Here is a 13876-nt window from a genome sequence, read left to right as displayed (position 1 = left end):
GCCTCTTAAATTTGGTCTTTTGATATTGTCCCATAATTCTTGGATGTTCTGCTCATGGTTTCTTAGCAGCCTTGCTGAGCTGTCTATGTTCTTTTCCAGTTGAAATACTTTGTCTTCATTGTCTGATGTTCTCTCTTCTAAGTGATCTACTCTGCTGGTAGTATTCTCAATTGAGTTTTTAAGTTGGTTTATTGTTTCCTGCATTTCTAGAATTTCTATTTGTTTGTTTTTTATTACCTCTATCTCCCTGTGAAATTGATCTTTTACTTCCTGGATTTGTTTGTCAATGTGATCTTTCATTGTCTGATTTTGCTGTCTCATGTCTTCCTTGAGACTCCAGATCATCTGAAGCATATATATCCTGAACTCTTTATCTGATATTCCATCTGTAGGAGCTATTACCTCTTCTAAAGTTGAGTTGATCTGCATTGTTTGTGGTCCTTTCTTTCCTTGTCTTTTCATACTGCTCGCGTTTCTTTCTGCTTGGTGCAACTGTTGTATTATTGAAATTTACCCCCTATTTATTTATGTTGCTCTTGTATACTTGAAAAGTCTCCCTTGCAGATGCGGGCGGCGGCTGTGCCCCTACTCCATTTGGGGTGACGTGTCTACCACGCTGGCGGCTCTCTGGGCCTGTTCCGGGAGTGGAAGGCGGCTCTGCTCTGTCCCTATTCCAATTGGAGTGTCGTGACTACCATGCTGGCAGGTCGCTGGGCCTGTTCCGGGCGTGGGCGGTGGGCTTGGCTGGCGGAATTGCACCTAATGGCAGTCCCTAACCTCCCTGCTTGCTAATTAATGGCTTCTCTGAGGCGCCACGCCTTCTGTAGCCTCAGGGCAGGCCGCGCGAATCAGTTGGCCTGGATCTCCGGGGTCCTGCTGCTGGCTGTTTTGATGTTGCAAGCTGTTGGAGAGTGGCAGTGTATCCTTTAGCTTTCCCGGCTGGTGGCCGCTGACTGCCTCGGTGGAGTGTCCACTGTGGGGGATGGGACTGAACCGCTTCCTTCCCCTTCTGAGATCCCGTGCTCGGCCCAAGGGTCCGTGTGGGCTTGGCTGGCGAGATTCCACCTAATGGCAGTCCCTAACCTCCCTGCTTGCTAATTAATGGCTTCACTGAGGCGCCACGCCTTCTGTGGCCTCAGGGCAGGCCGCGCGAATCAGTTGGCCTGGATCTCCGGGGCCCTGCTGCAGGCTGTTGGGATCCCTGGCACTCTATCACTTTGATTTTTTCTGCTTGCCCCTCCCCCAGCGCTGGCTAGCCAGGTTTCGTTTTGGCTGCTACTGGGAGGAGGGGTTGGAGGTCAGGTGTCTCTAGCTTCCCCCTAGTCTTTATGGAGGCTCAGCTTGATACTCCCTCTCCCGGCAAGCCTAGGAGAGATTTTATGCGAATTCCCGCTGTCTGGGGGGTGATCAGAATGACACCGACCTGTTTTGATGTTGCACTCTGAAGGAGAGTGGCGGTGTATCCTTCAGCTTTCCCGGCTGGTGGCCACTGACTGCCTCGGTGGAGTGTCCGCTGTGGGGGATGGGACTGAACCGCTTCCTTCCCCTTCTGAGATCCTGTGCTCGGCCCAAGGGTCCGTGTGGGCTTGGCTGGCGAGATTCCACCTAATGGCAGTCCCTATCCTCCCTGCTTGCTAATTAATGGCTTCACTGAGGTGCCACGCCTTCTGTAGCCTCAGGGCAGGCCGCGCGAATCAGTTGGCCTGGATCTCCGAGGCCCTGCTGCAGGCTGTTGGGATCCTCTATAGTTTCTTTATTCAACTTTTGTTTGGAAGATCTGTCCGTTGGTGAAAGAGGTGTGTTGAAGTCTCCCACAATTATTGTATGGTGGTCTATTAGACTCTTGAACTTGAGAAGAGTTTGTTTGATGAACATAGCTGCACCATTGTTTGGGGCATATATATTTATGATTGTTATGTCTTGTTGGTGTATGGTTCCCTTGAGCAGTATGTAGTGTCCCTCTTTATCCCTTTTGATTAACTTTGGCTTGAAATCTATTTTACTTGATATGAGTATGGACACTCCTGCTTGTTTCCGAAGTCCATATGAGTGATATGATTTTTCCCAACCTTTCACCTTCAGTCTATGTATGTCTTTTCCTATCAAATGTGTCTCCTGTAGGCAGCACATTGTTGGATCTTTTTTTTTTTTATCCATTCTACTAGCCTGTGTCTCTTAATTGGTGAGTTTAAGCCATTAACATTTAGGGTTATTATTGAGATATGGATTGTTCTTCCACCCATATTTGTTTATTTATGTTACTTAATATGGTTTATTTTTTCCCTTTACTGTACTACCTCCCACTGTTGGTTTTCATTGTTATTTTCCATTTCCTCTTCCTGTAATGTTTTGTCGAGGATGTTTTGAAGAGATGGTTTTGTAGCTGCAAATTCTTTTAGCTTTTGTTTATCGTGGAAGGTTTTAATTTCATCTTCCATCCTGAAGCTTAATTTTGCTGGATACACAATTCTTGGTTGGAACCCATTTTCTTTCAGCGTTTGAAATATGTTGTTCCAGGATCTTCTAGCTTTCAGAGTCTGTGTTGAGAGATCAGCTGTTATCCTGATTGGTTTACCCCTAAATGTAATCTGCTTCCTTTCTTTTGTAGCTTTTAAAATTCTCTCCTTATTCTGTATGTTGGACATCTTCATTATAATGTGTCTAGGTGTGGATCTCTTATGATTTTGCACATTCGGCGTCCTGTAGGCTTCTAGGATTTGGGATTCTGTCTCATTCTTCAAGTGTGGGAAGTTTTCTTGTATTATTTCACTGAATAGATTGCTTAATCCTTTGGTTTGGAGCTCTGTGCCTTCCTGTATCCCAATGACTCTTAAGTTTGGTGTTTTGATATTATCCCATAGTTCTTGAATGTTCTGCTCATGGTTTCTTAGTAGACTTGCTGAGCTGTCTATGTTCTTTTGAAGTTGAAATACTTTGTCTTCATTGTGTGATGTTCTATCTTCTAAGTGTTCTATTCTGCTGGTAGTATTCTCATTTGAGTTTTTAATTTGGTTTATTGCTTCCTGCATTTCTAGGATTTCTGTTTGTTTGTTTTTTATAACCTCTATCTCCCTGTATAGTTGATCTTTTGCTTCTTGGATTTGTTTATGTAATTCATTGTTGAAGTGATCTTTCATTGTCTGATTTTGCTGTCTAATGTCTTCCTTGAGACTCCAGATCATCTGAAGCATGTATATCCTGAAATATTTATCTGACATCCATCTGCTGCAGATATTACCTCTTCTAAAGTTGAGTTGACCTGCTTTGCTTGTGGTACTTTCTTTCCTTGTCGTTTCATACTGCTCGCGTTTCTTTTTGCTTGGTGAATCTGTTGTGTTATTGAATTTTCCCCGTATATATTTATTTTGCTCTTGTATAGTTGCAAAGTCTCCCTTGCAGGCGCAGGCAGCGGCTGTGCTCCTCCTCCAATTGGGGTGATCTGTCTATCACGCCGGCGGGCCTCTGGGCCCCTTCTCTGGGTCGCGTGGTCTGCTTACCTTGCGGGCAATGGCTGTGCCCCTCCTCCAATAGAGGTGATCTGTCTACCACACTGGCGGGCCACTGGGCCTGTTCTCCAGGTTGCAGGACTGCCTACCTTGCAGGCGCAGGTGGCCGCTGTGCCCCTCCTCCAATTGGGGTGATCTATCAACTAGGCCGATAGGCCGCTGGGCCCCTTCTCCGGGTCGCGTGGTCTGCCTACCTTGCGGGCGGCACCTGGGCCCTTCCTCCAATTGGGGTGATGTGTCTACCACGCTGGCAGGCCGCTGGGCCTGTTCTGCCGGTCGGTCGCAGGTCTGCCTACCTTGCAGGTGCGGGCGGCAGCTCTTCCCCTCCTCCTATTGGGGTCATGTGTCTACCATGCTGGCGGGCCGCTGGGCCTGTCTATGTGGGAGTTTTAAATAATAAGTGGAGAAGATTAAATGGTGCTATAAAGTTAGAACCTCTCATGGATGCAAGTTCAGTATACACAGTATAACTATAATACTTTGAAGAAATCACAGGACACCCTCTTATATTAGGATTGAGAATGTTCTTGTAAGAAATGAAATCTAATCTGGTGCATTTGTTCGTGCCTATAATTTCACCTACTCAGGAGGCTGAGGAAGAGGATCACAAGTTTGAGGCCAGTATCGGCAATTTAGTGAGGCCCTGTCCCCTCCTTCACCAAAATGGGATGTGGGAGCTCAGTAGTAGAGTGTCCCTGGGTTCAATTCCAAGTACAGCAAAAGAAACAAAAAAAATGGACATCCATGAAGAAAAATCTACATATATTTGGCTACTTTAAAATAACTTCTGTTTGCCCAGGGCCAATATATTTAAGATGCGATAAACAATTGGCAAATAGTGCAAACAAATGTAATGGTAGATACAATGGAAGTTTTTAAAAATTTATTTTTTATTGGAAATGCACAATTTATGTGTTACGGTGTCATAATTCAATATATGTGTACAATGTGTCACATATATTGGCCCCAAACTTGTGATCCTCTTGCTTCAACCTCCCAAGTTACTGGGATTACAGGCATGTGCCACAGAGTTGAGCTACTAAAAACTTGTTGATAAATTTAGAATGCATGAATACTGATTTCACATGATAAGTACAGATCTACAGCAATATGAAGTCAAAATTTATCATTAAAGACAGAAGCAAAACCAGGATATGAATTTTACTACTTTTTTGGTAGTTATTAGCCATATGAAAATTAACTACAAGAGAGAGGTTAAGCATATCGAATTGGAAAGGAATATGTTTCATTTGTATTGTTCATTCTGTCCTCTTTGTTTTGTTTTTTTTTTTAGGTTTAAATTTCCTCTTTATTGTCCCATTTTTCTTTTGACTTCCAATATTTTTCTTTTGGAGAAAGATTAAATTATTATTTTTTAAAAAGAGTCCAGCCATTACATGTAAAAAAAAAATTATTTTTACACAATATAGTATGTGAATTCCAGCTCTCTTGGCTGTTATTGCGTCTTGTGGGTTTTCTTTATTTAATAAAGAATTATTAAATTCTTTATTAAACAAAGAAAAAATAAGAATTCCCCTCATATCCACTTCCATTTTTTAAATAAAGTAGATGGTGTATAAGTGTTCATACAAGTATTAATTCCAGATTGGTTACTATTGATTAACATAATAGACATTCAAACTACTAAGCAGTTATTTGCACTGCTTTTTATACTTAGAAACTGGGAAAAGGATTATAGCTTTGATTTATTTAACATAAAATAATTTAAAAAAACATGGTGGAGTTTTTCCGTGTAAATACCTCTACACATCGTTGAGAGGTTTAGTACAAATGACTGTGTTGGGAGTAGTTTCTAAGTCCTATTCATACTCTGACTATGAGAGCTTCATTTAAGAAAGTTGTGTATAACTAAAATTAGATCACTGACACCAAATTCCCTTACTAAAAATAAAATTTTTAGTAGATATATAAATGAAGGTAACTATAATTTTCTTATAAGAACTGGTTCCACATAGAAATGATTTTCATTTTAACTGACTTTTTCTAACTCCACTGTAACTATAGAAAACAAATTCATATATAGAAAACATATGCACTGTTTAATACAGCGTAATAATATATGTAGATTTTGAAATGTCTTCTTAATAGTATATTTTAAATATTTCAGCATGTCATTATTTTAGGAGCTTTCTGTGGAGTAGGTATGTCTTTCTGTCTTCTCTCCAGACATCTTTTTCCCTAACTCCTTTCCTTCCTGAATTCCTTCCCTTATTCCTCATGCTCATGGGAGAAAAGTGAAGCACACTGTTATCATTACATGGTTGGATCTGCTGTGGGGAATATATAGTCAAAAATAAATGAGATTTTTGCCTTCCATTTAATAATAGATGTTGATAATTAAGCTGCCTCTTTGGTTATACATCTGTCTACTGGATTTTAAAATGTTCCTACTCAGGGCAATTTGCCAAGCTATATTAGTGAATTTTTCTGGACTATAAAGGAAAATTATAGAGAGTGTAATGTAAAGCTAGGCTATGTTCTCCAACAGGAAAGCTAGTAGCCACATGTGAATATTTCAATTTTAATTAATCCAAATGACATAAAATTAAAAATTCAGTTTCCCAAGTACACTAGTCCCAGTTCAAGTGATCAATAGCCATGTGGTTCGTAGCTACCCAAGTTGCACAAGTAGCTATAGAGCATTTCAGCCTCACAACAAGTTTTGTTGGCCAGCCTTGAATGGTATCTATAGGTGATACCTGTTTGTTTTATTTATCTTATTAGAATTTTAAAATGATTTTTCCCTGGATATTATAAATACTAATACTAATTTTTCGAAACAAGGAATAGCTCAAAATTATTCATGAGTATATACTTTTTTTAACTTTCCTCCCAACTTAATTTTTAATATTTTAAGACTAGTGAAATAAAACATGTATCAACCTGGGATTGCCAGCATTTTGCAATTCTCAAAGAACATTTAGAAAATTCTTGATAATAGTACAAAGTCCAGGGATGGGGACGTGAGGGTGTGGGCTATTATCTTACTTGGTGCTTACCCAGAAGATGATGGAGGAGGAACTGTTTGTTTTTATAAGACACTCAAAAGAAACAGAGTCAGTTTCTTTTGGGAATATAATTTTAAGGTATAATTACAGTATTAATCCAGGAAAAGTGGGAACCATCAGAAAGAAGAGATAAGGGAGAAGGATGGAGAGGAGCCAGCATGATCCTTTTAGTTGTTGGGGACCTTCACTATTCCTTGCCATCTCTCTCCTGAGTCCTTTCCATGCCCTGTGTACAGGTCACGTTCACTCAGCACTGAAAGCAGCCAGTGAGGAACACAGGCTCTCGACATGTTAGTCTGAGAGGCAGGAAAGTGGGTGATTAAGAACTCTGACAGGGAGCCAGATGGCTGGATCTTGAGAGTCCAGTTCTAGCTTTTACTGTCTGTGAGAGTGTAGCGAGTTATTTAACTCTGTTTATCTGTAAAGTGAGACAATCTTACTATCTTCCTCTTCATATGATGGTTAAGGAATGAAGATATAAACTCATTAAAGACTATATTGTTAGTATTGCTAACAACTGTTACATAGGTAATATGGCACATGGTAAGTGACCAATAAGTATACGCTTCTATATTTATTATATCAGGGAAGAAGATATTTAAACAAGTAATTGCAGTAAAGCTGGATGAGTTTTATAGTAGGCTAAGTTCAGTGTTCCATGATCGTATATGTCGAGGTGACCTAATTCTTGACAATTATTTAACCAAATTTAGCTTAGATTTTAGTTTGGCTGTTTTTTGTTTCAAACTATACTTTCATAGTTTCTTAAATCAGATTTTATTCTTTTTATGGTTTGCGTTCTTTAAAATTTGTTTATTACCCCAATGTGATAAATGTTTGAAGGCTCCAAGATATTAAGTAAAAATGTTGTCCTGATCATTCTGGTAATATCATAACTGTCACAGTTCTTTCCCGGATGCTTTACATTATATACCAGGTTGCCAAAAACGTAATAGAATCCTCTCTTAGTAATAGCCTCTGGCTAATCAAAATAAAATCTGTCTTCCAGACTTTTACAGGGGAGTTTGGTTAGCTTCGAGTATAATTAAAGAGTATATTATTTGATACCTATTAAAGACAGGAAATTGTGAGGGGCAACTGGTTTTCATATATTGTGGGACAGTTTTCTTTAACTACATATAGAAGCTGCTAAAGTGAGTTTTCAAGTAAAAAATATGAAGTACACCTATGTAAGAGCTGAAATAGATTAAACTTAAGTACCAACAGGACACCTTTATCGAAGCATCATTTACTTCTCACTTTCTAGTATGAGATTTTCTTAAGGAACTCAGTTTGCCTCATGTAGCATTAAAATCTTTCTTGGGTCACAATGATAGGAAATGAAGGGCTAAATTCCTTTTAATTAACATAAGTTACATGTTTTGTAATATGGAGAAGGTTATTTAAACTAACTAGTTGTGAGAAATGTCTCTAGTTATGAGGAATCTCTTTGTTTCATTGAAATCTGAATTTGGGGTAAATGTTAGGGAGTTTCAAAAATAAATGAGCAATAGGTAACAGGAACAGAGTGCTTGGTAAGGTGTTTCTGGACTTGATATCCAGGTATGCACCACACCAATTGCTGCTTCTTGGTGGCTCCCATGTGCCAACCTGTCATAGTGTCACTGCTACTTATTGCTTTGTTTTACTTATGTTTTAAGAAAAATAAACTACAAATAATATGTGAGGTATCCAAGCTATATATTTTAGAAATTATAGAGCTCTAGAAACGTGACATGTTTATTCAGGAGGAAAAGCTAAGGTTTAGTTTCTATGTGGGTCTGTCCTATTTAATGACAATGCTTTTCTATTTCACTCCAAATAGTAAATATTGGATCATAGTAATAGATGAATTTTATATACATATGTGCCACCTATAGGTTTATTTTAACACATGGCTGTAGAAAAAGTCCAAGGAATCCAATTCTATTTACAGTTATAAAAATATTTAAATATCTATGATTGTTTGCTAGCAGGTAAGCTCACATTTGTTTGATTTTCTTCCAGATTCATGAAAAACTTCACTACTATGAGAAGCAGAGCCCGGTGCCCATTCTACATTCTGCGGCAGCCTTGGCCAATGACGTAAGTGTGCCTTTCTGAGCTCACAGGACGTGTCTGCCGCAGGCCTGGTAGAGGTGGAACTCATCCTAGTGCAGACAGATGTGTGTGATCCTACGAGTGAAAACCAGAAGAAGTTGCAAATGTTTCCAAAAGCCCTGTCATCACTGAGCTTATGCTGATATTATGTTGATTTTCATTCACTTTCCTGTTTTAAAAATTGTGCATGCACCTACCCCTGTGTTCTGCCTTGGTAACGACGTAATAGAAATTTTAGGCTTCAAGAAAACTTTATGGAGAGAAAGAAGCTGTCAGGCATTGGTATTCTGAGAAAGTCACAGACAAGGGGAAAGCTTTAGAGAAATAAAGACAAATGAGATAGTTATATTGCTGACAGTACTAAAAAAATGACAGGTACTAGGATAGGAATGAGGCATATGAAATACATAAAAAGACAGAATTGTTTTTAAAATGGATTATAAAGCACAGTGATGATTTATGGATATTGGACCTTTCCAAATTACCTTCATAACCAAAAAATAAATTTTAGAAGCAGTTGGCATTGATGGAGTAGTTAATTTCCTGTAGCTATAATTTTATTTTAAGCCTGGGGGAGGGGAACCTAACTTGCTGATTCCTACTGTTAACTTTCGGATTCGGATGAATTGAGAGCACACCTGGATAAACTATAAAGGACACTCAGCTAGACGAGAAATGTGTTTAGTGTGTGGTAGTGATATCCTGTAACTTATTTGTTGCTCTTAAATTTTTTCCTGTATCACCATAAGGCAAACTGTAATTCAGTTTAGTAAAATGCCAGGACCATAATATGGTAAGAAAAAAAGAATCAACCGTCTTCAGAAGTTGATTTTCTTTGATGTTTTGTATCCTAATTTAGAAATTAAAACATATGTAATAACAATCCAGTTATATGTATTGGTTTAGTCCTCAAATATTTTCCATTCTATTTTTATCTCCAGACATATGTTTCAATACATATGTTAATGAGGAAGCTTACTTCTGCATTGTAAAACTAAAACTTTTGAAACAAAGGTGAATAAAAGTGTGTATATAGTTACATAATTAAGCTTCAGCTAACATTTGAAAAAGGCTTTAAAACCAGTTTTCAAACATCTACTGCCGAGGGTTTTAGGAAAAAATTGTGTAGAGATTTATGTAATTGAGCCCCAAGCATAGTACATAGTAATTTTTTTTCAAAAAAATTAGAATATGAGATTGAGATAGAACTCAGGGGTAGAGCACTTGCCTAACATATGGGAGGCTCTAGAGTTGATTCCTAGCACTGCAGGAAAAAGTAAAATAAAATAAAATAGTAGGCCTTACTATTAAATATGATCAATACAGTATTTTAATTCACTATGACATTATACTTAAATGTTAAACATATATTATTATGTATTAAGTGAGTAAGGAATATGAAGAGCCTTTTGTATCTTTTTGTAAGTTAAAAATTCTATAAAAATGTTACCCTGAAAAAGTAAAATTTTTGTAATGTTATTTGTCAACTTTCTCTGATTTTATTTTCTGTACAAAAAGTCCATTTCCAAAGATAAGAACTATTGTTTTTAGCATAAAAGAAACAGTAGGGGCAAATGGAAAATTCATGCAGTATTTTAAGATAAAATGCTTTTATATACTTTGAATTATAAACCATATGTTGCATAAACTTTATCTTTTTATATTTGTGTCTTGCTTTTCTTATAGAAATTATATGATCCTTACTGAGAAATTTTGATAGGAAAGTCTCAAGTTTTTATTTGTAACTGGCAAAAGATAATTGTATATATTTATGGTACACAGTGTGATATTTTGAGACACACACACACGCACACACAAACACGATTAATTAGCTTACCCAACTGCTCAAACATATACCATTACTTTGTGGTAAGAACATTCAAAACATTCATATTGGAGAACATGAGGCAGATTCAAAGTTCCAGTTCGTTCTTCATATCAAATTGACAAATGGGAATTCTTGAACATTACAATAAAGTACAGTTAGCATTTTTGGTGCCAGAGTAGTTCTCAAACTATTATGGGTTTATGATTAACTTGGTTTTTATTTAATAGACTTCTTAGTCTGTGTAGATAAACATAATAAAAGTTTCAGGTCATTTACTCTATTAGGATCATTCTAGTTCGTTTTACCCCAGTTCTAAACAGCACAGCTACTGTGGATTTTTGGAAACCCTATGGATTTCACCACCTCATTCAAAAACTCTCCATCTTTTTTATTTTTTATTTTTTGTACAGTGTCAAAACTTGATCCAGTCCTTTTTACAAATGGTCCTTTGTCTACGTGCAAAAGACCATTCACACAGATGAAGTGCTGGGATTTGCCCTCATTGCAATAAATCAGAAGTGATGTGGCTGATATGATCACGCAGGTTGTACTCAGCCCAGAACCTGGGCTTGAATCTGATCTTCTAAGGACCAGAAAAGAAGAGCACTGATTGATTTCTTTCATGCTGACTTAAACACTGGAAAGTAATAACCTTGAGCAAAATTAGATTCTCAGTTCTGCACAGAACCTCACAATGCTCTTGCTAAATGTTACTCATGTCAATGTAATCTTCCTTGCAGCTGGCTGAAGAGCTTCAGAACAAGCCATTAAACAGTGAGATCAGAGAGCTGTTGAAACTACTGTCAAAACCCAATGTGAAGGTGAGGACATGTTACTCCTGTAATAAATACCTTCTGAAAGGGCCACTTTCTGAGTCTTCAGATGAATTGTGTTTCAGGCATCAATTTTCAACTCAATGTATTTTCAAATAGTACACATATTTTATTAACCCGAATCCTAGTAAGGTAAAAGAATTATAATGTTGTGACAAGTACTACCTAGTACTTTAACTGGGAAACTCAGAATTTAAGTTGGGTTAATATAGTGCAGCTTCAAGGTCGTTTTCCTTTACAATGAAATTAAGAAATCAAAATACAGAACCACAGTGATTTTGTTTAGGTTTATTTAACTTGGCCAGTTAATGATTATTTTAATATATTTGACAAATATCTCTATTTTTCTGTAGAATTATTTTGGTACTCTTCTCTCCCCCTTCAACTGCCTCATTTTCTATCCTTGTACTAATTCATGTTTCAAAATATCATACCATTTTATAGAATAGAGCAGTTGTCCAGTGTCAAATATCTCTTAAAATATTGATAGACTTCAAATTTTTTTGAAAAATTGTCCTGCCTGCTTCCTCAGAGTTTATTATTCGTTCACTTATTTATTTATTTTCTGAATGTGATTAGTTCTGAGAAGGCATTTCACAATTGTCTTGCTCTTATTCTAAGGTTATCAATACATAAAATCCTATAATGTATACATTGGGAATTTGAAACCACTGCAAGCTATGTGTAAAATGGTTTCCATGAGTCACAATTACATATGAATTTTATATGTAATTTATCATCATAAGATCAGTTGTCTTATGATGAATACTGGTAAGAATAGAGTGTTGAATGAAAACTTATGTTCAGGTACAAAACTGTTTTTTGCCTTCTTGGAGAAATATCCTTTGAAATTGTGCTGTATTTGGTTTTAAAATTTATATTTTTAAAACGTGAGGGTAATTGATTTCTAATGGTTTAGGGGTCTAATTAAATTTTATTTCTAAAAGAACAAAGATCAAATTAGAACAGAAAAGTTGCTTAATATTAAAAAGAAAGGGTGCCACATGGTTAGGCACTCCAAGAAGGAGATTTGTAGAGACCACTGTCAAGATTTCTTTAAATCTTGAGATTTAAAGCTGTGTTTAGTATCAACTGTATGTAAAAAGTTAGTATCAATCACAGCAGGATGAGGTGAGCCATGAGAAGCTTGTCAAATCCCTTTCTGAGATTATTAACTTGGTTCAACGACATTAGAAACTAAAGAGGAATGTTTCAGATTTTTTAAAAAGTGACTTTGGTATTCTACTCAATGGTGTTTGAAATGGAATGGCTAAAAATAGATTATACAAGAGGTAGGCTGGCATTTGGTTTAAAATGGAGGTATGACTTAGATGGTATTATGAAGATCCATTTGATAAAATTTAATAATTGGTTAAATTTCATTGTATGGAATGTATTTTATATGCATTATGTTGTTTATTTTTTCATATTTTATAGTGTGACTATAGAATGGATGAGAGGTCAGTGTAAAAGATGTATATTAAAGAAATATGAGTAGAAAGCAGATGATATATCAGACACATGGTGTTTCAGTTGGCATTGACAATCCGTGGTTAGCCAGTCTTGGGAAGAACATATCTTTCTTCCATTTTTCACCTAACATATAATACAGCTTTCCTTGAAGTCATTTGTATTAACTGCCATCATTTTGAATGTCACCTATAAGTGATTCTTTAAAAAGCTCAGCCCTAAAATACATGTTGGACTTTTTCAGAATATAATCAGTCAATTCTTTTGGTTCTAGGAATTAAATTAAAAAAATTTGCTTTATTTTCCCTCTTTTAGAACAAAGCAAGGTGTAGTAGAATATGTTATCTATTCATGGGCTATTAGTTGAACTGACAGTTGAAATATGAAATATGTAATTCTGGTGTGTTAATTTGAGTGTTGTCTGTCATTTTTAGCAGATAAAAAATTATTTACTGTTTAGATGGTTATTCTATTTTAAATATTTTATTCATAGTAACTGAAAGAAAACCTGACATATGCTTACCAAGTAATATGACCTTTTTTAAATATTCTTATTTGTAGATGGACACAATACCTTTATTTTATTTATTTATTTTTATGTGGTACTGAGGATCGAACCCAGTACCTCACATGTGCGAGGCAAGCACTCCACCACCGAGCCCCTAGCCCCAGCCCTAATATGACTTTTTTTTTAAAAAACATTTAGGTACAAACAACCAGATATGCAGCCACTACAGAAAAATAATATGTGTATTCCTCAGATTTGCTAATAACTCTTTTCAAAAATCGTTTGAACTTTTCTTTGGTGATTTGTAAATGTTGCTAGAAATAGATATTTTTTCAGATATTTATTCAGTGCCTACTGTGTGCCAGGCCCTCTGGAGATACGATTTGTAGTAAATAGATTAATGAAGGCATAGGAGAAATATTGGGTTTTAAAAAAGGGAGGACAAATGGAAATGATGTGAAACATATAGGATTGGTGCTAAATCCAAACTTTGGTTGAGGAAAACTGTAGAGGAAGGCCTGAAGGTCGAATACGGGGAAACTAGAACAGAACGGGGCATGTGGAATGGGTCGTTGGCAGAGTGTGAAGAATAAAGGTTTTAG

The 13876-nt window shown here is 36.8% G+C and overlaps 1 protein-coding gene across 5 annotated transcripts in view; it reads left to right on the top strand.

Annotated features, from left to right (window-relative positions):
• Mpp7 (MAGUK p55 scaffold protein 7) overlaps positions 1 to 13876 on the top strand; it is a 259878-nt gene that overhangs the window by 161040 nt on the left and 84962 nt on the right. For all 5 annotated transcript variants that reach the window (XM_026410607.2, XM_026410608.2, XM_026410606.2 and 2 more), the window contains 2 exons: positions 8543 to 8620; positions 11204 to 11284. In XM_026410607.2, the coding sequence (XP_026266392.2) occupies positions 8543 to 8620; positions 11204 to 11284 (159 nt within the window). The remainder of the gene's footprint in view (positions 1 to 8542; positions 8621 to 11203; positions 11285 to 13876) is intronic.

Source organism: Urocitellus parryii, chromosome 9 (genome assembly GCF_045843805.1).
Source record: "Urocitellus parryii isolate mUroPar1 chromosome 9, mUroPar1.hap1, whole genome shotgun sequence".
NCBI lineage: Eukaryota > Metazoa > Chordata > Mammalia > Rodentia > Sciuridae > Urocitellus > Urocitellus parryii.
Note: the sequence above shows the minus strand (reverse complement) of the source record. Positions and strands in the feature narration are given on the sequence as shown.